The 24,206-nt window shown below is 42.1% G+C and overlaps 1 protein-coding gene across 5 annotated transcripts in view; it reads left to right on the top strand.

The window, feature by feature from the left end:
• The window catches only part of TLE1 (transducin like enhancer of split 1), a 98,554-nt gene that overhangs the window by 12,120 nt on the left and 62,228 nt on the right, over positions 1-24,206 (top strand). For 3 of the 5 annotated variants that reach the window (XM_023508057.1, XM_023508056.1, XM_023508054.1), the window contains exons 5-6: positions 17,914-17,976; positions 19,592-19,696. In XM_023508057.1, the coding sequence (XP_023363825.1) occupies positions 17,914-17,976; positions 19,592-19,696 (168 nt within the window). The remainder of the gene's footprint in view (positions 1-17,913; positions 17,977-19,591; positions 19,697-24,206) is intronic. The other 2 variants (XM_023508058.1, XM_012813718.2) reach the window with 1 other exon arrangement.

Genomic DNA, 24,206 nt, shown 5'->3' with positions numbered 1-24,206 from the left:
ATCCATCTTGTGCTCAGTTGCTTTTCCTTTGGAAAAGTGACTTATAGGCAAATATCCATTGAGGCTTATTTTTTTTTTGAGACAGAGCCTCAAGCTGTTCCCCTGGGTAGAGTGCTGTGGCATCACAGCTCACAGCAACCTCACCTCCAACTCCTGGGCTCAAGCGAGTCTCCTGCCTCAGCCTCCCAAGTAGCTGGGACTACAGGCGCCCTCCACAATGCCTGGCTGTTTTTTTTTTTATTTTGGTTGCAGCTGTCATTGTTGTTTGGTGGATCTGGGCTGGATTCGAACCCACTAGCTCAGGTGTATGTGGCTGGTGACTTAGCTGCTTAAGCAACAGGTGCTGAGCCACACTGAGGCTTCTTAATGAGGAGTCTAATTATAGTTAATATATTTGGGTTTGTACTAAGAAAAAAAGAAGAGAAAACAAAACTAGTATATTTCCGAGGCCTGGGTCTCTGTGTGAATTGAGTATGTGCATGTATTACTGTTCCTAGAACCACAGCTGCCAATAGCGTGTGGACAAATTGCATTACAAACTTCTCTCAAGGCATTGAACTTGATTTTGTCAACAGATTTCTTAGTAATAATGATTATACCCATTGATTATTTAGTCTTAACATAGCTCCCCACAAACATTTTATTGTGAAAAATTTCAGATGTGCTGACAAGAAGAGAGAAACCCAGTAAACCTGGAGTCTATATTTAACATTTCATAATATCTGCCTGTCACATATCTTGCATAGACCACCCCCTCACCCACAAACTAGAGAAATAAATGAATAATCTGGGGAGCTTGGAAGGACCTGTTAGAGGATCAGGCCTTCGGTTAGTCACCAGCCTCAGGTTAGACTGATGTGAAGCAGGGATTTCCACGTATATTTTAAGAATTCTGTCCTAACTTTTTTTTTTTTTTTTTTAAGACAGAGTTGCATTTTGTTGCCCAGGCTAGAGTGCCAACCTGGCTCATAGCAACCTCAAACTTTGGGATTCAAGTGATCCTCCTGCCTTCCTTCACCAAGGCCTCCTCCTATACCTCCTGAATAGCTGGGACTATGGGCACTGGCCATGATGCCTAGCTAAATTTGTTCTTTCTTTTTTTTTTGGTAGAAACAGGGTCTTGCTCTTGCTCAGGCAAGGTCTTAAACTCCTAAGTGCAAGGGATTCTCCTGCCTTGGCCTCCCAGAGTGCTAGGATGACAGGCATGAGCCACTGTGTCTGGCCTGTCTTAACAGATTTTTATGTTTTCCTCCTAGATTTGCCCTTGGTGTTGGTGGTGTGGTAGCATTAAGTGGTCCACCATTATATGGTGTTAAGGTGATTTCTTAAACAGAAAAAGCCAGATTTCCCTTACCAAGCCCCCGTTTCTACCTTCCTTTTAGCTTTTTAAATGAGACTTCATTTGTAGTGCACCTTGAAGATGTGACCAGTGTGTATTTGCTGGGGGAAATAGCAAACAGCTTTAGTGTTGATGGGTAGGAAAGTGGGAAATAATTTTGCGAAAGGATTCTGATTGTATTCAACTTTGTATTATGGAAACAGTCCCAGTGGAAAATTTCAATTGGCCTCTCTGGGTGTGGGTGGTAGGGGGGTGTGAAGTACCAGCAACACAACCTCTGTGAGGACCCTAGTGTGTGGGGCTGCTCTCCCAGGCTTAGCCTCGAGGTCGCTCTTCAGGAGCACAGCCTTTGTTCCTTTTCTGTGCCCTCTTGATGCCTTGAGCAAACAGCTGGTCAGAGCCTCTTACAAGTACGGTGGCCAGCCAGTGTATTGACACGCACAGACACAATAGAAAACTGCATTAGGAGGCAAGCCATTGGGATTTGCAGTCAATATATTACAGAACACAAGTGACTTGCCGATACTGCTTGTTTAGCAGTTTGCAAGGGCAATGGCAGTATGGATTTTTGAATTAGAAGGGAAGGGCTGTTCTTTCTCTGTGCGGGAACATCTAGTTGATGGCTGGGGAGAAAATTGATTTAGAGAACAAAATGCAGCCGCCTTTATTTGTGCCATTTGAAAGGCTTCTATGGATTAGTGAGTGAAAGTAAAAAGGTCGCTTTTGGTTTAGGAAAGGGGGTCTGGACATTGATCAGCATCTTGATCTGGCATGGGGAGAATGAAGGATGGGCCTTCAGATGGGGAAAGGGCATCCATTCCCCATGTAGCCTGCAGCTACAGGTGCCCGCCCCATTCCCATGTGGCTGTATTTTGCAGCTCTTTGGCTTTCAGAAGTCAACTTCATTGTAGAGTAGGGGTTTTTTTGGACAGCCCCCAGGTAGGGAGCTCCCATGTGCCCTAGGAATTCTGTAGGTGGTCCCTGTCAGCTCTCACAGCCTCCCTCTGTGTGGATATTAATTATTCCCTCTTTAAAAAGAGAAAACAGGTATGTGAGGTTAAGGATGACAACAGCATCCACCCACAGGGTATTTCTGAGGATTAAGTGAGTTGCCATATGCCGGAGCAGTTGCATTGGTTCTTGGCGTGGGGCCACTCAGGGATAGCTGTTACCTATACCTACTAGCAGTCTCTTCAGAACTCTGTCCCTCTGTTGGACTTCTAGGCCTTGCTGCATTTGTATACAACTTTCATCTGTTTTCCTCTCTACGTCTGAATTAATTCACTTGTTACATCCTCTCCTCAATTATGAAGTCTTGTTTCCTTCTGGGATCATAAGCGTTTATCATTAGGCTCAAAAAGAAAAATAAATTTAAAAAATAAAATAAGACCCCTGTTGGCAGTCTTCATTGTCTAAGGAATCTAAGCAAAATGCCTTACTTAGGCTAAATAGCAAAATGTGTCCTTGGAAGGCAATAGCTTTAAGTTATATATATGTAGAAAACTGCCAGTGAGAGTAAAGTAGTGTTGAGTTTTTTCATTTTAAGGGGATTACATGAACAACAAAGAGGACTTGTTTCGTTCTGTTGAAGTGCATTTTGGCAGAATAAAGGGTGGGAGGTGCGTTTCAGATTGTTTTTAATTTAACATGGAGAATCCAACTCCTAATTTGAGAAGGGTGTGTAGAATTACAAGTTCAGGTTGTTTGGTTAGGAAAGCAGTCTCATCTTGATGAGGTGATACATGTACAGGGGTGTTTTTACTTTTTGCAGAGTATTAAGATGCAGACATTTGAGTAGAGTAGTTGTGTTATATTTCTCCATCTACTCCACAGGCTTGAGATTTTTGTTGACTGTCACATTCGCAGCTGCTGCTTCTGTGTTAATATTTGGGGAAGTACAAAACAAAACAAAAACCCAAATCTCATTGAGGGAGAAGAAAAGCAGAGCCACTGGGGTTGGACATTCTGGTTGGACATTAGGCTGTTGACTCTTATTGCCAAGCACAGTGCAGTAAAAACCCTTGCATGTCTTTGTACTTGGGATAAAGCAGGGCACGGTTCAGACAAGTGGTGCCAGTTCCTGCTCTCAGACTAGCTTAAAAGCTCAGCTGCCATCTGATGTGGGTGTGCTGAGAAACTCCACATACGTCTCTTTCTGCTTCACTTGAGAAGTGGCCCTGACTGTCCTGAGGATCTGTAGGGGAAGCAGCTAGATTCTTGACAGCCTCCAAGCTTGCCAGTTGGCCTGGGTTCCAGAGGGTTTTCCATTTGTGAGCGGCTGGCTCTTTTACAGTGCCTGGGCCCTGAGCTCGGTTGGAGCCAGTGTCTTTGCACAGCTACTGAGAAGATTGGAATTGGACCACTGAAATGTATCCAACTTCTGTACTTTTTAGCTGACCAAAGGCCAAAATCATACCACTAACTCAAGAGAAGGGAACTGCTGACATTTAAATTTTACAAGAAATCTGTATTTCATAATTGACTACCCTGGGTGCTGTGATGTTTGTGGATTAAATAAAGAATAAGGAGGTGTCAGATTTTGTCTATGCGGATTTCTCTAAGGGTACAGAGTCTTGAACAAGTTGTTAGGTCTCTATTCATTTTTGACTAATTTATTAAGTATGGCTTACCTACCTACCTATGCTCCTGACAAGTCAGTGTCAGTGCATTATGATAATTTTGGTCATTATTATCACAGGGTCAGTTACCCCCAAAAGGCTGTTTATTATTATTTTTATTTTGCTGATTAGCTTCTGGAATTAGTCTTTTCCGTTTCCCTCAAAGTGCTAAAACTGCTTAAAGTTTACATGGAATGAATACCAATTGTTGCTTCTTAAATTAAAGCTTTGTAAAAAGAAAGGGGCTTTTGAGTGGACTTTGCACTGTCCGATTATTGATACTGACACCGTTTATAATTTGTGGTATAGTTTGAAGACCGGATTCTACTGTTTGTCGCATACTGGTTAATATGGCTGTAAAAAGGAGATGAATGTGGCTACTTCTCCAAGTCTATTACTCAGGAGGACTGTAAATTTGATTGGCTGTTACAATTCTAGCAGAATCATTCGATTTGAGAGCAATAGAAAGATAAGATATCCAATTACCCAAATGATTTGCAGGGTTAGCCAACGTTGTCATGGAGACACGAGTTGGAACAAATTAAATTTTAAGCAATAAAATAATCTTAAAGCCCGTCTGGGAACAAGAAAATTTGGCAGTGGCACTTACCTGAATTGAATCTTAGCTTGACACGATGTTGTTTGACATTGATATACTGTAGGGGCCTAAACTTATATACAATATAGCATTACCTTAAAAAAGTAGCATGGTCAAACCAGTAAAGGAGAGTGATGGCATTAAGTGGAGGGATATTAACATTTATTCCATGGCTTAAATGATGGTTAGGCTCTGGGTTCTCAAGAATATTTTTGTATTTAAGGCTTGAAATGCCTTAATAATGATTAAGCAGCTTTAATTGGACACTTGGGAAAAAAAAAGATTTATTTAGCAGTAACACATAGTTTTCGGAACTGCTGTTGTCCTTTGTATTATGTGGATGTCTTTTGGTGGGGGGTGGAGGTGTAAGCATGCATATATTGGCATTTACAAGGAAGGAGATTTTGGCATATTCCCCTGCACTGCAGATAATTCTCTGTATTACTTAAAATTTCTACTTTGCAGTACTGCTTGTAGACTGGAAAATTGCATTCCAAACTTCAGCCGATGACCTAAAACCTGAATAAGCATTAGTCGGAGGCTTAGAAGGTTATTTCTCCTTATTAATATATTGTTTAACTGGTTTCTGGCTTGTGCCACGGATTTGAAAACAGCCGAATGGCCCAGAAGGGGAGGGCTTTTTATCCACATGTCTATTAGACAGATGGAGATGAAAATTGGTCTGAGGTCAAGCCATTTGCAGCGTTCTCACAGCCTTCGATTTTCCTCTCATCCTCACCACAGATCATCTCAAATGATTCAGTAATGACCAAAAGTGCAACATTGACCTTTATTCCCTGGTGGATTACTGTGTTTCACAGTCCAAATGGCAGGAAGTCTATTCTGTTCTTCCAGAAGGAGTGCAGCATTATTGAGCCAGCCCAGCCCTGTGGGAACCACACAAGTGCAGACCGGTGTAACCGAATACGTGGGTTAAATTTGGTTTCTGGTGCTCTGGGAAACGAGAATTGACATGTCCTGGAACCCACATAATTAATGGAAGATATCTAGGATGTTTTCTAAAAACACACACGAGCACATAAATTGATTTGTCCACTTGTAAAATAACTTGTGGGTTTTAGGAGTGCTAACTTCTGGTGGCCCCTAGTTCAGAAATTGTTTTTTCATTTATCCTTATTTGTTCTTCCCTTCTTGTTTAAGGCTTTCCCAGTATGCCTTAGATATAACACTGTCATCTGTATGATTTTAAAATTATAAATCGACATGGCTGAGCATAAGAGGATTCAGGATTTTTTCTTTGTTGTTGTGGGTTTTTTTGTTTTTTGTTTCTTTTTTAAGAGATAGTTCTTGCTGTATGCCCCAGGCAGGTTTTCAACTCCTGGGCTCAAGCAATCCTCCTGCCTCAGTCTCCTGAGTAGCTAGGACTACAGGCACGTGCCACTGTGCCCAGCTGGCATACTTTTAATTAGGTATATTTTTGGTCATTCCCTGTAACCCTAAATAGATTCTCTCTCCCACAACACACTTTTTTCTTGAGAAAGTAGGTTGATTGTTATCTTGGATTATTTTTCTCACTTAGATTTCTAGGTGGATGGTATTATGATGCAATTGACCAGGGGGGGTTTGAGAAAGAAGTAATTGTATTTAAAATGATAGCCCATTTGCTTCCAAATGCATAGCAGAGTCGATATTCAATGAATCTATACACTGTGACATCTGTCGTCTAGGATCCTTTTGCTTACTTTCTTCTAAATACTTAAAATAAGCTTTTCCAAAAGGTTATGCTTTGAAAATTTTAGCCAGCATCCCAGATTTCATTTTAATCATGACTTAAGTGCTTTTGAGAAAATAAATTTTTTCTTGACTGCTAACTGCTGACAGGTTCTTTTGTCTGCCTTGGCGGCCCCCAACCTTAGTTCTGCCCCCTCCCACAACTTCGTGGACGTGGCAGCGTACTGTCCTAAGGCAGACTCTGGTGCCCCTTTTGAAATAGTGGCCCTGCCCTCTAATCCTTCTTTTGGCTACTCTGAAAGTAAATTCTGTAGCTTTGCAAGTTTCTTGGCATAGGATGTTGATTGAAAAGAGAATTCCAGGTTCCAGCGGGGAAGGCCAGAAACCTTCTCTTGGTTCCCAGAGGACCACGTTTTCCCCAGCGGCTCAGCCTGCGGGGAGCAGAGGTACAACTCAGAAGCCTGGACTTTGCAGCTCAGATTTCAGCACTGAGTTTGGGGGTCCGATGGTGGCTTTGCCCTAGGGCAGCAGTTCTCAACCTTCCTAGCTCCAATGTATTTTCATTGTTACAAAGGGGTCAGGACCCACAGGTTGAGAACTGCTGCCTTAGGGCCTTAACCAACATTGGCATACATCAAACTTGCAGCCATTATGTGGCATTTTGGCCTAGGTCTCCTTGTGGAGTAGCCGCTCGCCCTAAGAGTTGCTCAGCTGTTCTTTGTTATTCGTGTGTGTGGCGTGGGTCACTTAGCTGTAGCATGCTTTTAAAATTAGGGGGTGCCTATGGCTCAGTGAGTAGGGCACCAGCCCCACACCAAGGGTGGTGGGTTCAAACCCGGCCCCAGCCAAACTGCAACAACAACAATAAAAAAAAAAAATTAGGCAACCACTAGCCCATGGTCACCTCAAGCAGGAAGTTCCTTTCCCTACCATCTAGATTGACTGTCAATTTCAACGTGTTAAGGAAACATTCAGAAGTAACTTGATTTTTGCAGAATTTCATGCAGTCTTTGTCTTTATATGGGCATATTTTAGTTTCACAATTGTAATTTTAACCTCCATCCAGTGATGATAATAATGTAGTCTGCTTTTCCTCCCACTAATCCTGCTATTGTGTGGTATTATCTAATTTCTTATGAGCTCCCTAATGACTAAGATCTGTGAAGAGGGTTAAAGGTGTAGGCTTGCTTGGTGTGTGTTCCAGGGAGAGGCGTGCTTACTTTCCAATGGAGAACAATAGGTGATGACTTCATGACGAAGTTCTGTGATTCATGCAGCAGAGTCTGTCTTGAAAACCTTTTTTTTTTTTTTGGCTCAGGGAGTGCATTTTCCTTTAAGGCCACCAAAAACTGTCCTTTTTCCATCCCGGGACAAGTCATACAATTTCCTGTGAACAGGGCCTTTCTGAACTCCATATATAAAGGGTTTCTGAATAATGGAAATGTGCTATTTAGGAACTGAAAACAGCTGCGATGCTTTTGTCAAAGATGCATCTTTACTAAAATGACAAATTAAAGCCCAAATGCTCTGCTTGGCAACAGTTGGGTCAAAACATTTAAGTCATTAATTAGAAGGAACTGAAGGGGGAAAATTTTACACAAATACACAGCATTGCAGACTCAACTTCATCTTGGAAAATGCAACTCAATTCTTTAAAAAAAAAAAATGAGGGCAGCTCTCAAGTGGGTCCTGGCAAGCTTGTCATTTGCAAATAAATCAAAAGACCATCATTGCAGGAAGGAGAACCAATGAATAGAGTTGCTTTGTCATTCTTTGATGGGCCCCACACTCAAGCCTGCTATTAAAAATGAATGCATTCAAGAGGCTCTGCATTAAGAACATAAACAATTAAGGGCACTTGAGTTGCTCTGCTGAGAGCTGCCGTGAAGATAGGAGAGCTTTCTCCGGAGATGCAGGCCTCTGCAATCTGCCTCGTGAGGAGCCAGAGAATGGGAGCAATTAGTGTTGCTATCTCTGCCTGAGCAGCCTTTGCAGTTTTTTTTTTTTTTCCCTCCTTCTTCTCTTCTTTTAACCCCTCCTCGTTTTCAGAGAAGTTGTGAGTGTGAAAGATGAGCAGTGAAAGGATGGAGTGAGGCAAGAGCTCCAGTTTGGAATGCTGCAGGAGCTGCCAAATGAGGGGGAGATGCAACATAAAAGTTATTATCTGCCGGTAATTTGTGACTTATGTTCTGATTAGTCGAGCCACGAGAGGGTTTTTTTGGTCTGGTACTCTTTGTTTTGTTTTAATCATAGGTTTTAAGAAAGGGTAAGACCACGTTGCTGGGGTGGAATGATTTAAATGCATTTTGTTGGAGGTTTTCCACAGGAGGCAAATGTGTTCCTACGCCCCCAGTTTGTGTTCTTGCCTCCTTGTTCTGTAGAAATGTGTGGCGAAGGCGATCCTCGGTTGTTGCAAGGCTTTGGAGACAGACAGGCCTGACCTCTTCCCCCCTAGCTTGTTCTGACCTGAGACAAGTTATTTTAACCTTTTAGTTCATTCTTGTAGAGGCCCTGGTGTCCAAGGGAAGATTAGAGAGACGTCAGAGGGCCTGGCAGGTGCCCAGCGGTGATAACTGTGATAATAGGTGGCAGTGGTTCTCCCAAAGTGAAGCCTCAGGATCACCTGGCAGAGAACTTGGTAGAAATGCAGATTCCTAGGCTTAGACCGTCTCTATCTGAAGCGCTGGGGCTAAGGCCCAGCTGTCTGTGTTTTATTTAATGAGACTGTCAGGTGATCCCAGTACACATGTTTGAGAAGCACTAATAATGTCATTAACCATTATAACGTCAACTTAAAGATATCCCACATTATTTTTATTTTTATTTGCAGTTTTTGGCTGGGACTGGGTTTGACCCACCACCTCTGGTATATAGGGCCAGTGCCCTACTCCTTTGAGCCACAGGCGTCACCCAGATACCTCACATTATTTTAATTTGGATTCCCTAAAACGTGACTAGTACATAATTATGTTGTAAACCAAAGCTACTCTGATGTGTTAGAATTGAAGATAAATTTACCTTTCCATGAGCAAATTAGTGAGCAAGGCACTGTGATGAGAGATAGTTAAGTCTGTGAGTAGCAGATAGTCAGAGGAGGCCTCTGCAAAAGAACCTTTTCTTCTGTGAAAGGGAAAGAAGCATTGGAAGATCATTCACAGTGTTTTGTGTGCATCATGGTACAGTTTTTGTATGCACATCTCTAATTTTCTTTAGGTTTATCAGATATCAATTTCGAAAACTAGGATGGTTTATGGATTTTGCTCTACTGATGGACTGAGCAGTCTGATGTTAGGGTTGATGCACAATTTTCTGCCTGTAAAAAAGAATACTAACGTGAGTTTGGTTGTAACTCAGTTTATACAAAATTTGCAATTTATAATTGAGGTGTCTTATAAAAGCCTATTTTTTTTTTTTTGACACGGAGTCTCTGTTGCCTTGGGTAGACTGCGTGGCATCATAGCTCACACACAGCAAGCTCAAACTCTTGAACTAAAGCAGTCCTCCCGAGTGGGTGGGACTACAAGCGTGTGCTACTATGCTGGGCTAGTTTTTCTATTTTTAGTAGAGATGGGGTTCTCACTTTTGCTCAGGCTGGTCCTGAACCTCCTCTCAGAGTGGTGGGATTATAGGTGTGAGCCACTGTGCCCAGCCTAAAATGCCTGTTCTTTAGTACAGAGCTCTGCTAGAGTAGCAAGGGCACAGTGACCCTGTCATTGAGAGACTAGCCACTTCTGGTACTGCTGTTCCTAGCTGAGGGATGGCGTGGCCTTAGCCTGGGCCTCATGCTGCTGCAGTCCTTTGGGCTTTGTGGCTGCTCAACTGTATTGCTTTGCAGACAAAGCTGAGTCTATCTGCTCTGTCTCTGATTTTGAATATGTCCCAGTTTCTCACTTCTGCATCCTGGAGAAGGGACTAGGCAGGGAATGTGGCTTCTAATCTTGCTTTATGGTCTTGGGCAAATCGTGTCCTTTAGGCAAAGGCTGCTTTTTTTTTTTTTTTTTATTGGTGGGGATTCATTGAGGGTGTAAGAAACCAGGTTACACTGATCAAAGGCCGCTTCTTTATGTGTGACTTAAAGATATTAAGAAGGCCAGGTACCCAAATGCTTCCTGGGTTTGCAAGCGTGATGGACCTGACCACTCTTCTCTTCCCAATTTAATAAATTAAAACAAGAAATCAAGGGCAGTGTTCACAAGGTCACTGGAAGGAAAAAAAAGCTCCCCAGCTACCCTGCCACCTCAGCATGAAATCACTGTTTTTGTTTTGGGTATCAGCTTACAGTGCTTGGCCACATGCATAGTGTTTAAAAAAAAAAAAAAACAGACCACAGACATGCTAACACCACATCTTTGTTCTTCCCCTCCTACTTCATCTAGCAAATGTGTTGGCCATTTTGGCATCATTATAATAAATACGACTTTAATGGCTGCTTACCATGCCGGTGCGTTGGCATAGTATACTTAGGTGTTCTTAGTATCAGACAGCTGATTTATCGGGAGAGCAAATGATAAGTTTTTCCAAAAAACTCAGCAGATGGTTGTGATGTGTTGAATTGCTGTTACATCTTTATCACCTGGCTTTTTCTCTTTTGCTTTGAAACCAAATGCTGCAGTGAACAGCTTCATGCATGGAATACTTTTCATTTGAACTATTTCCTTAGGATAAATTTTTAGCTGTGGGAAGCCCTACCAAAGGGTTTGAATAATTTCATGCTCTTGAAACACATTGCCCGGTTGCTTTCCAAGACGGCTGTACCAATTTACTCTGTCATCAGTCATGTACAGTTGTTCCAGTTTCCCCAAGGACTCATCACGATTGAATTTTATTAATTTTTTTATTAAACTACTTTAACTGTTTCTCAAAGACTCACCTTACTTAGGAACAACATTTTGGTTGCTGGTGCTGTTGAACTTTTTTCCCTGTGTTTAAGGTTGTCATTTCACAGACTCAGAAACTTCTGGTCAGAGAGATTTAGAGGTTATCTATTTATTTCCTTTGTGTGCTTTGTTTTCATGTTCTTGCCCATTTATCTGTTGCCAGACACTTCTTACTGACATTCACTGTGTTTTTATCTTGGCTTCCCACTCGGTTCAAAGAAACCAAAAGATCAGTTTTGCCAGCCTTCAGCATAAGCATGATTTTTTATGATCCATCAATTTGCAATTTAATGCTGGTGGAGTTTCCCTTCCCTAAGCTGACTTTGGGCAAAGTGCCATTGGATTGCTTTGAGAGACTGATGGGCAATTACTCTTAAGCACTCCTTGCCCTGTTTTGAGCTTCAGACGCTCATTATGCATTATTTTGTGTGTAGTGGGGAAGTGTGTGGGGGTGGGCATTGTGGAGTGGGCTCTGCAATACTGTAGTTAGACAAGGTGTGAGGAGTATGAAAAGGTGGCAAGATGAGCTTGTGGGGATTATAGAATCCATAAACTCCAAGTTCAGATGCCCACAGAAATGCATCTTGAGTTTAAAAACCCTGAAAGATAACCAGGGTTTGATTGATTGCTGGTCCCTGAGGTATTTGACCATATGTTAGCTCAGTTAAAATATACACGTATGTGAGTCTTATGCCTGCTAACATGATTTCTTTTTGTGGACAGGACCTTTTCTCTAGCACTGTTTAGGAACAGCTTAGGGATGCATAGAGGTTCAGTTTTAGTTCAGTGAAGCGTGACTTTGAAATTACGTTGAATATATATCCTGAGATCAGGTTCAGTGGGGACAAGTATTTAGTAGGAGTCTTGTTCTCCTAATGTTCTCATCTTGTGCTGAGAGGACTGCAGACAGCTGCCACGGTATATGGAAGCTTTCTGTGACATGGGAGTTTTAAGCATATAGATTTAGTTTGGCAAATGACACTAAGTGCAATGGAGAATCTTCAAGGACCCAGAGAAGAGTGTCTGTTGGTGTTCAGCAGGGAAAGACAGCTTGCAAGTGGATTTCAGGTGGGCCTTGAAGGACTAGGGAGGTTGCTTATATTTATGTAGCATTTTGGAATAGCATACCTGTAGCTTACGTATCAATGTACTTGATTTTGATGAAACTCTGAAGTAGATTGCTGACATTTCTGTCATGCAGATGAGACCTGGAATGCAGCAATTGAAGTGACTTGACTTGGAACACCTAGTACTTTTAAGAAGACAATAAACGTCATACTTTGAAAGCCAACTATTACCATATACAAATCAGAGAGGGGAATTGGATGGACAAAGAGAGTAAAAGATTGTTCTAGACAGGTCATCTGGACTCTGGCTTCCTTCTGTCTCCATAGGTGTTGGCTGTCTGTGAAGTCAGCCTTGGTGCTGCTAGGGCCTCACGTTTCTGGGTGGAGGGTTCCATGCAGATTTGGGGTGGGGATAGCTCTTGAATGCTGATTTATTGTTGTTGCCATATACAGGGCCATAAATCCAACCACAGGGAAGGTTTATTTATAAATCTTGTGATTTAGCAGGTATCCACTACGCCTTCATCTTTGGGCAGGAAAATGATTTTTAGGAGACAGCTTACGCTCTTCACTGCAGTTGACTGCCTTTGGAAGCGGTGGAAGGCAGCAGCAGCATCACATGTCCAGCAGTCTCTAATTGGGAATAGGAGCATGGGGAAGAATTACCAGAAATCTTTGTGTTGAAACAAGAGGTAGCACTAAGTAAGAATGATTGCCGGGTTTTGTGCTGCTGCCATGTAGACTATTTTAGGGGATGGGACAATGGTCATGAAGCCGTCCTGGGGAGGTAGTTGTGATGCCTTAGAATCCACAAAGCCCTCACTGCCAGCTGAGTTCTGCATCCTCACACTGCCAGGTGGTGGGTGGTTCTTGTTTATGTTGTACAGCTCAGAGAATTTCATTGTCTTGTCCAGGTTAAACCAGTTTATAAGTAGAAAAGGTGAGACTTGAATTGAGGTTTTCTGGTTCAGAAATGCAGCTCACTTGTCAGGATAGTTCAAGATGAGGGTTTAGAGACCTGGGAGAGGGAGGATTGCTTCTAGTCTGTTTCTTCTACAACATTTATTTAGAATTTCTAGAACATACGGGGTATAGCTTCTGATGCTTCTTTACCATTGAGCTCTGAGCTGTAACTTTTCTTCCTCTCATTTTAGCCCTCCTTGGTCTAACTCAGCTTATACAGTTCAGTTGTCCCCATGTATCTATGGGTTCTGGAGCTATGGAGTCAACCAACTGTGGATCAAAAATACTTGAAAAAAAAAAAAGATTGAGTCTGTTTTGAACATAAACAGACTTTTTCCTTGTCATCATTCCCTAAACAATACCAACATAACAACTGTTTAGTAACATTTACGTTGTATTGTAAGTAATCTAAAGAAAACTTAAAGTAGATGAGACGATATATGTTATTACATGCAAATACTGTGCCATTTTATATAAGGAACTTGAGCATCTGTGGATTTTGATATCCTCAGGGGTTTCTGGAAACAGTACCTTACAGATTCCAAGGGATGACTATATTGTCTTTGCTTTAATCTGTATTTATTTTTTCTTTTGATAACTTTAATGTTATTACAGGTTTACAAGTTCCTTCTGTTCAGACTGGTCTTAATTGTTCTGTAACAGTGTTCAGTTTTACCTTGATGTCATTCTGTGCAATAACACAGAGTTGTTATTAATTAAAGACAAGGACATCTTTTCTTCTTAAAGCAAAATAAATTCCAGCAAGATCAAGTAATTAAGTATAAAATGTATAGCCCTAGCACCACTAGCAGAAAATTAAGAATGGCTTTTATAATCTTGATGTATTTGAATTTTTACCTAAAGTCCAGGAGCATAGGAAGAAAAAGCCTTTTTTGCTTGACCAAATAAAAACTGAAAAGTTTTATACACCAAGAAATCCATATTAGGCTTGGCGCCTGTTGCTCAGTGGTTAGGGCGCTGGCTACATGCATCGGGCTGTGGATTCGAACCCAGCCAGGGCCTGCTAAACAACAATGACAATAACAACAACAACAACAAAAATAGCTGAGTGTTGTTGCAGGTGCCTGTAGTCCCAGCTACTTGGAAGGATGAAGCAAGAGAATTGCTTAAGCCCAAGAGGTTTGAGGTTGCTGTGAGCTGTGACGTCATGGCACTCTATTGAGGGGGACATAGTCAGACTCTGTTTCAAAAGAAAACCAAAACAAATCCATGTCAAGCAAGTTGAAAGACAGGTAACAAACTGGGCAAATGGTGATAGATAAAGTGTTAATAGTTGTCTTATGTAAAGAATTACTGCCAGCTCAGCGCCTGTGGCTCAAGTGGCTAAGGCGCCAGCCACATACACCTAAGGTGGCAGGTTCGAATCTAGCCCGGGCCCGCCAAAACAACAATGATGGCTGCACCACCGTTGTGGTGGGCACCTGTGGTCCCAGCTACTTGGGAGGCTCAGGCAGGAGACTCGGTTGAGCCTAGGAGTTGAAGGTTGCTGTGAGCTGTGATGTCATGGCACTTTACCCTGGGTGACAGCTTGAGGCTCTGTCTCAAAAAAAAAAGAATTACTGCCAAAAGGTAAGAATGTTTAAACATCAGCAAAAGAGTAGAGAAAGGAAGGATGTAGTGGACCAATAAATATCTTCAGGAAGAATTCAAGTAATGCAAATTAAAATGAGATTTAAAAAAAATCTATTAGATAGATGAAGATTAAAAAAAAACAAACCAGTATTGACACTGGGTGGGAGAGCAAGCACCCTCCTACACTGGCAGCCATGTAAATTGGTGTAGTTTTCCTGCTGGGCACTTGGCAGGCTACATTACAATTTTAAAATATGCATATGTATACTTTGACCCAGTAGTTGGAATTCTAGGGATTTATTTTAGAGATGTATGTGGAGGGTTTGTAATTGAGGAAAATTAGATGAAACATAAATATCTGCTGATAGCAGGAGTGCTTAAACATCTATGGCGTAATATGTCGATACACTTGTTTATTGACTGAGAGAGTGTCCATGACACATTTTTGAATGGAAAACAAATTACAGAAATGCAGTGTAGATAATGGGATCCTTTGGTATTAAAGCATGTCCCTCTATTAGTACTGGGATCTAGTGAGAGCCTGGAATGATGGTATCCCAGAATTACCAGTGTATTACCCAGGGTTATTCTTGGGTGATAGACTTGGGGTCAACGGTCTTTTATATTTTTCTGTCTAAATACATCTGTGTATGTGTATGTGCTCAATGTGAGCATATATTGGTTTTAAAATTGGAAAATCTTAAGTGTGAATTTTGGAGAAAAGGAGAGTGTAGAATGCTATTGGAATGTATGGTAGGTAGGGGGCTGGGAGCAAGGACCCATGTGGAGCCCCCGAAAGGAATCCCTACTTTATATGCACCCTGGTAGAGTGCAGAAGCCTGTTGCAAAGCAAAGGGGAGATGCTTGTGCTTTCTAGGAGAAGCATGACCTTGAGGTAGCTTGAGTGGGGCTGTGAACAAATGAACTGGGTAGGCCTGACCCAGTTCTGTTTTTGTACCTGCTTCCGCTGCACCTGTTTTGTGTGTGTCTGTTTGCCTCATTGGCTAAAGCAGGGTCATGCATGGGTTTGCTCTGTCAGTCATCTTCCCTTCTAGGACATGTTTTTCATGCTGCGGTCTGTAACTGTCTCATTGGTGGTCAGGGGAGAATTGGGTTAGATTGGCCTACGTCCAGTCCATAAAATCCAGACTTCCTGCTTTGTTAACTGGAGTCATCTTAGAGGACAAAAGGGAGGCTCTTTTTTATGTACTTGATTGTAAAGTTCCCGGGGTTTGTACTTTATCATGATTATTCCATTCTCTGTTTCTCAAGGGCATGGACTGCAGTGCTTTTTAATTTTCTTCTCCTTGTGATCCTTTTCATTGCCTAATTCAGTAATAGAGGTGGCTTTTGGTAAGCATTGAGAGGACATGATGAAATAAGGTCAGCGCTAGGCCTCTTTACAGATGACTTTTTTTTTCTTTTACAAAAAGCAGAACTGGTTGTCGAGAGCTAAAGGAAAGGAGAGCTGCTTTGCACTGCTGCCGGATGTTGGAGGCGGCCAGGTGGATCCTCCTCTAAGCGAGAAGTAGACCCTCTTGCTAGTTTGTCCCTTGTAGCAGAGGAGTTGCTGTGCATGTGCAGCCCAGCAAGAATTTTTCCTGCTTTCTTTAAAACAGCTTATGACATTGAAGATACCTTTTGTTGTGTTCAGATGACCCATGGGCCCTGTCAGTGAGGTCTTTGCATTTGATACTGAATTTTGATGAGACTTTCCAGATCCTGAGGACTCTGGGATTTGATGATCATTCTAGACTCTAGTACGGTGGTTCTCAACCTTCCTAATACCGTGACCCTTTAATACAGTTCCTCATGTTGTGGTGACCCCCAACTATAAAATTGTTTTCATTGCTAATATGAAGTAGCAAAAGAAGCAGGTGTTTCTTTTATCCTTGTATATCAGTTGCTATATGAAGTAGCAACAAATAATTTTATGGTTGGGGGTCACCACAACATGAGGAACTGTATTAAAGGGTTGCCGCATTAGGAAGGTTGAGAACCACTGCTCTAGTATTTTTAGTATTGTTTTCTTGGTTTAATTTGAAATCTTGAGACTTAATGAAGCTACTAACATTAAAATCCTGTTTTAGTGGTATAAGAGTGGGAAGGAGGTCAGGTCCCTTTCTTTGTCACCATAGGCCTTCTTTGGAAGCTGGACTGCTTTCTTTTTGTTTTGTGTTTTGGAGACAGACTCTCACTTTGCACCCTCAGTAAACTGCCATGTCATCATAACTCAGAGCAACCTCCAACTCTTGGGCTCAAGTGATTCTCTTTACTCAGCCTCCCGAGGAGCTGGAACTACAGGCTCCCGCTACTATACCCATCTATATTTTAGAGAGGAGGTCTTGCTCTGGCTCAGGCTGGTCTTGAACCTGTGAGCTCAGGCAGTTCATCTGCTTTGGCCTCCTAGAGTGCTAGGATTATAGGCAAGAACCACCACGCCCAGCCAGCTGGACTGCTTTGACACTGCTCTGTTGTCCCCAATGGCTTTTGACACCAGTTTGAGTGAACTTGCTTTAAAAACTACATAGATGTGCCATGGTGTACCATCACTGAAAGTCTATTAAGGGGCTTAACAATCACCAGATTGAATCATCATATAGCCTTATATCATGCAGATTTTCCAACTCTGTTAAACTACTCATTGTTTCCTCTGAAGTGAGCAATAACAGTGTGCAATTGTGCCTTACTTTGCAAGTGGGATTGATATCTACTGTTTCTCTTAAGATAAATACTGGTGGCTCGGCGCCTATAGCTCACCCGGCTAAGGCGCCAGCCACGTACACCTAAGGTGGTGGGTTCGAACCCCCAGCCTGGACCCGCCAAAAAACAACAATGACGGCTGCAACCAAAAAAAAAATAGCCGGGCGTTGTGGCGGGCGCCTGTGGTCCCAGCTACTTGGGAGGCGGAGGCAGGAGACTCACTTGAGCCCAGGAGTTGGAGGTTGCTGTGAGCTGTAATGCCACGGCACTCTACCCAGGGGGACAGCTTGAGGCTCTGTCTCAAAAAAAAAAAAAAAAAAAGATAAATACTGGTAACATAACCTGGGAAAATAATCGTATGCCTTCCAGAGTGAGTAGAGAACTAGTGTTGGAGGCATGAAGTTTTTACCTTTGTGAACTGATTGTGAAGTATTCTAATATATGTATGGCTTTGTCTTTATAGACCGAAATCGCCAAGAGATTGAATACGATTTGTGCACAAGTCATCCCATTTCTGTCTCAGGAAGTAAGTAAAACTGTTCAGCTGTTAAAGTGCAATTATGTTGCTTCTCTGTTTGCAAATTAGCTAGTTTTAAGATGTTAATTTTATCACAAGGAACAAGTGTGAAGAACATCTGTTGCAGCTGAAGTGTGTACACCCCCTGCTAGTCTCTCTAACACAGCGCTTCTCAACCTGTGGGTTGCGACCCACAGGAACTTATGAAAGGGCCCTGGCCTTAGGAAGGTTGAGAACCACTGCTCTAATGCATCTGAGGGCACACTGTAGAAGTGGCGACAGTAGCTCAACTCCCAAATGAATTTTTTTTCGGTGGAAAACAGCAAAACGACTATCAAACATAAGGTTTTGCTTTCTTCAAGTAGTATAAGGTTGATAGCTACTGATGATTAGATATCCTTTACGTCCTCTAAGTAGAGAACTATTCTTGTTCTGACTTCTAAAACTGACTCTGTCAGCGTTGACTTTACCATGGAAGCAGGTATTTCTCTTGTCCTCAGTATGTTAGACTTAATCCATGGAGGGGGGTAGATGATAATAGTCCAAAATAAGTCTTCGTGTTATGTTAACTGAATCATGTGCATACACACAGCCCATAAAGTTCGTGTATAACTATTTAAACTGCACACAAACTTTCTGTCCGGCCCCGTGTGTATGTGTATATATTCCGTTTTATTTAGTTACAAAGTCATAGAGGTTTAACCTTAATATTTGTGAGAAAAAGCTCTCTATATGAGTAGTGTATGAAACTGACTCAAGACTATTACATTTTGGTTTTGCCTGGAAAGGTTTACATTCCTTTTGGATGCAAGCTAGTAAGTGCTATGATGTGTCTCGAGGCGGAGCAGAAAGCTTGTTGAACAAGGACTGAGAATGCTGGGTGTCTGCACGAGTTGGCGTCTGTTGGTCCATGCTGGTTAGTCGCCGTTTCTGCTATTGCTGGAACAGCCTCTTCCAGCATGACAGTTGTCTGGTGTTAACAATATAGATTTGTTGGCCTTTTGAATCTAGTTGTTTGTTAAACTTCAGTGATCCAGGTCTTTGCTCCGTTCTTATGCTCCTGAAGTAAATTTGTGGCTTTGTTTTTATTTGTGGGTGGAGTTGGGAGGAGTACAGGGTGAGTTTCCACGTTTTGAACTGAGGGTGGGGCTCTTCCTTTTCCCTGTGGAGGGTGAAATATCAAAAGCGTAAAAGAACCAGAGAAATTCTCAGTTTTAGGAAGTTGTGGGTCAAAATTCGTTGATCAGAGAAGTGATTACAGGTTTACTGTCTAAATTGTATTGAATGGGTGCTTTAAAATTGCCGTAAATTGCTTCTGCCCAAACTTCCCATTGCAAACGGTTTCTATGAAGCAGAGTGATCTTCCAAGTCTTGTCCTATTTTTCTCCTAATGCCCCAAGTTGTTATTTTTGATGTCCCTGTTGGCTTTCTGCTCTTCTGAGCCATTACAGCCGCAAGTAGGGACTACTGGTGTTTAGGAAGCTCCACTCTTCTCCTGTGTTGAAACTACACATTCACATTCTTGGACTTCAACCTGCTTTGCATTTGTTTTATTGATGTTGTTACAAGGAAGGATGAAGTTCTCAGCTGCTGCTAACACCTATTTTTCTCTTTATTTTCAAAGCATCAACAACAGGTGGCCCAGGCTGTCGAACGTGCCAAACAGGTGACCATGGCAGAGCTGAATGCCATCATCGGGGTACGTGGCCTACCAGGTCTACCTCCTACAGTGTGTATAACCAGCTTTCATTTCTTACTAATTTGATGGCTTAGCATATGTATATGTACATATATAATTTTGTGTAGCTTAACGTTGACCTATTTGATAAGGGTGGAGGGTTTGGGACATGCTGACGTGCGGAGGGGAAGAGAGATTAGCGTAAGAAAGTTGACAGAAGAAACATTTTAGGAGGGGAAGAAAAATAGATCTTTTAATTAGTGAATTAAATTTTTTTTAAAGAGATGCGATCTCACCATCTTACCCAGGCTGGCCTTGAACTCCTGGGCTCAAGTGATTCTCTGCCCTCCCGAGTAGCTGGGCTCTAGGTACACACTATCATGCCTTGTCCTAAGTGTGCTTGTAAATAGGAGAGTAAATGTAGTTTGTCCTGTGACACCTAAAACCACCCTTGCTCCATTAGTCGGGTAAAAGCTTTAGTTTAGAGTTTTAAATACTTTTCCTTACCTCTGTCTTAAAACAACGCTAGATCACGGTAAGATTAAGACAGGTCTCTGAATTATCATTTCATTTAGTTACCTTTGCTTTTGCCTTTTGCTTTCCAGGGTATTCGAACCTGTGTAACTGTTTGCTCTTCTTCTTTCTTGCTCCTCTTTCATGAATTTTTAAGTGGCACACCGATGAAAAGAGCGCTCTCTTGCTGAGGAAGGAGTGTTAATGGTCTGCCCTGGTGCTCTCTAGCCTTTCACCGGGGCTGCGCTCTCCTCTGGCTCTCCTCTGTCGAGTTCAGTTAGTGCTCCGTGCTGGCAACTGGTTGTCAATCACAAGTCATTTGCTCTGCATTAAGGGGCCCGGTGAACCGTGCCTTCCACCCCCCTGAGTTCGTCCCCCACCCCCACCACGGCCGACCAGGATGGTTCTCACGTGTTCCGCCCCTTCCAGACCAAGTGAAAAAAGTAGCTGAAACAAGGGACCATCCTTTCTGATTTTATTCATATGTGAGTGCCTTGAGCGGATTCAAATCACTCATTTATCAATTTATGTTAATTGCTTGTGAGAAGATGCCCTGCTGGTCTTTATAGTTCCCTCAGACACTTTGTAATGATAATTAGACATGCTGCTGTATGGATTAAGAGTGCCATAGTCCAATGACGGCCACAGACAATGGAACCAGTTAATCCATCAGGGCTTAAAATTACATCCCAACTGGAGATGCAGAAAAAACATAAGAGCCAAGGAGGATTAAAGAATGAGCCTCAGCTTGAAAACTCTCCTTTCATCAGTTTCTCAATTGCAGATCTGCAGTTGGGTTGTCTGTGGTAAGCTATTGGCAGTCAATTAGGTGAAATAAACTGGGAGGGTGACCTTCATTTCCTTTTAATAGCTTTTTCCTCCCTGAAATGGGGAGCTTCAGTGGATTTTCAGCTTAAATTTTATTCAAGCTGCTTTATTACACTTGACAGCTTAGCTCTGCATAAACAATTCTCCCTCCTCCTCCCCCCCATCCAGGCATTGCCTTTCTCCCCCTTCAGTATCACATTTTTGACTGTTACTTAGTGAGCTCTCTAATCACATTCAACAAAAAACACAATTACATCTGCATTTGTCTGCTGCCTTCTGTACCTTTTTCTTATGTAATGAATTGCTTTATTTCAGAGATCAAATCAAATATTCACTGGTACTTTCACATGTACCGTGTTTGATTAGCAAAGACTAATAGTGAATTGTACTTGTAGCTCCAGCACAGAATTTTTTCACCCAAATGAATGAGGATGGAAAAGCCTGTTTTGATTAAAGGAAAACATATGCAAAGCAGTTCTCAAGTACCCAGTTAGACTTAGCGAACATGTTTGTTTTCTGATAGGCTGTAAATTTTTACATATAATTTCTTGATGGTAAAACTCTTCACGTTTAAATTCTCTAAGGTACTGCCCAGCCTTGTGAATCTCCTCCTTTGGGCCCACACTTTGGAAAGGAGGAAATTGCATTAACCAGATGTTTATAGGTAAAACCTGTTTTGAGCTAAATCAGAAAATAAAAATAGTGGCTGTTTTAGAAAGGCAGATGAATCTCTTCTAATTTTATGAATGGCTTTAGTCCAGGAAAAATGTTGTTGAGATTACAAAGGCAGATTAGTTCTGGCCACAGTCACCCAAATTGGTGAACTGGGCCCGATGAGAGACTCACGCCCGTTGCACGTCTTCAGCACACCGGCATGTGTGGTTTTTATCACTGTAATTTTTGGATCAGTATATTAATTTATGTCAGAAGGTTCCTTTCAAGTTTGTAGTGATCAATAATTATCCCGCATCATAAGTTTCATGCTCTGGCATATGCTTGATTTTTGCTTGAAAGGGATTGTGTGCGTCCTGGAAAATCGAAGTAGCATAAAATTGGGTTGACAATTCAGTGGACCTTTGCACCCCTTCATTGAACATGCAGTGTGTCAACCTGTCTCCCCAGAGAGGAGGAGGGACCGGGAGACTGTCTGTTCCTACAAGCAGCAGCTGCTCGCAGAGTAAATGCAGCCTGGTTTGATAGCAGCTGTCAGTATTGTTCAGGGACCGACTTAGGGTAGAGAACAATGGGAGAGGCCACGCTCTTAGTCTGCATCGACTTTCAGGCTAAGAAAAGAAATAGTAATTTAATGGTTTAGACATCTATTACAAGTGTGAAAGATCATCAAAGAGTACCCTTTAAAATGCAAATGAGCCGAAACATTCTTATTCCCTTTAAGGTACAATCTAGGAGCTTCCTTGCTTCCTTGACAGGGCTAAAGATATTTCTCTTTAGTAAACCTGGCAAAAGTAAATCTTCTCAAGGACATCAAGCTTTTAGGTGAGCTAAAGGTGTGTGTTCTGGGCCAGTGGGTGCCCATTGAGGAGGAAGAAAGAGGTTATATTTTTTCCATCCTTGTTGAGTGAAGTAGTATTGCCCACTTCTCACCAGCGTAGAAATTATAGTTCTCATATCTGACAGACAACACTGACTTAAATTCCTTCTTACCACAGCACCTGCCTTCCAACTTACATAGAGTACTAATATTTAAGAAAGGTAAGCTTAGATATTTGATATTTGGAGAAACTATTGAAATAGTTTTGTTTGACCATTTTTAAAAAAATAACTGCTTTTTGGGCCAGGTGTGATAGCTCACGCCTGTAATCCTAGCACTCTGGGAGGCCAAGGCAGGAGGATCCCTTGAGTTTAGGAGTTCAGGACCAGCCTGAGCAAGAGTGAGACCCTGTCTCTACTAAAAATAGAAAAATTTAGCTGAGAATGGTTGTGGGCACCTGTAGTCCTAGCTACTTGGGGGACTGAGGCAGGGGGATCTCTTGTCAACTCAGGAGTTTGAGGTTGCTGTGAGCTAGGCTGATGCCACTGTACTGAAGCCTAGGTGAGACCATCTTAAAAAAAAAGAAAAAGAAAAAAGCTTTAGATTGATAGCAAATTTGTGACTGGATGAATAAATAACTGCAAGTCTGCTTTTTGATTTTTACTTCTTACCAGCTCTTTTGCTATTAAACATGGTGTGCCCTTCTAACAATTGAAAGGGTAGTTAATAGTGCAGACATCTTAATAGGCACGGTGTTTATTGATTAGACACACAGCTCACTTAGGTGTTGGAAAACAAGTTGCAGTGTGGAAAGGGACCTTCATTTGGGACCTTGAGCTTTTAGATCAGATCTGTCTTTATCCTTTAAGCAACATTCCTTGAACGGTCTTATTTATTTATTTATTTTTGGAAAGGTCATTTTTAATTTGGAATTCTTTTAAGAATAATCAAGTCTGAGCCTGGTGGCTCACACCTATAATCCTAGTACTCTGGGAGGCCGAGGCAGGCCAGTTGTCTGAGCTCAGGAGTTTGAGACTAGCCTGGGCAAGAGTGATACTCCCTTCTCTAACAATAGGGGGGCATTGTAGTGGCTGCCTGTAGTCCTGGCTACTTGGGAGGCTGAGACAAGAGAATCGCTTAAGCCCAAGAGTTGAAGTTGCTGTGGGCTATGATGCTGGACACTCTACCCAGGGTGACAAAGTGAGACTCTGTCTCAAAAAATAAAAAAGGAATAAGGGCGGCGCCTGTGGCTCAAAGGGGTAGGGCACTGGCCCCATATGTCAGAGATGGCAGGTTCAAACCCAGCCCCAGCCAAAAACTGCAAGAAAAGAAAAAAAAAAAAGGAATAATCAAAACATAATTAATCATTACGTGTTCTTACATCTTATTTGCGGAATGGCTAATGGCTACCTGAACACAGGAAGAATTGACTGAAAGATGCTTTAAGATGGCTCCCTACTTTATTATTATTTGTTTTTGTTTTTGTTTTTTGAGACAGAGTCTCACTTTGTTGCCTCAGTAGAGTGCTGTAGTATCACAGCACACAGCAGCCTCAAACTCTTGGGCTTAAGCAGTTCTCTTGTTTTAGCCTCCCAACTAGCTAGGACTACAGATGCCCGCCACAACACCCTACTATTTTCAGAGATGGGGGTCTCGCTCTGGCTCAGGCTTGTCTCGAACCTGTGAACTCAGGCAGCCTACCCCCCTTGGCCTCCCAGAGTACTAGGA

The sequence above is a fragment of the Otolemur garnettii genome, unplaced genomic scaffold, assembly GCF_000181295.1.
Source record: "Otolemur garnettii isolate 467f Iridium unplaced genomic scaffold, OtoGar3 scaffold00006, whole genome shotgun sequence".
Classification (NCBI taxonomy): domain Eukaryota; kingdom Metazoa; phylum Chordata; class Mammalia; order Primates; family Galagidae; genus Otolemur; species Otolemur garnettii.
The sequence above is the reverse complement of the archived record's forward strand: the minus strand, read 5'-3'. Positions and strand labels throughout refer to the sequence as shown.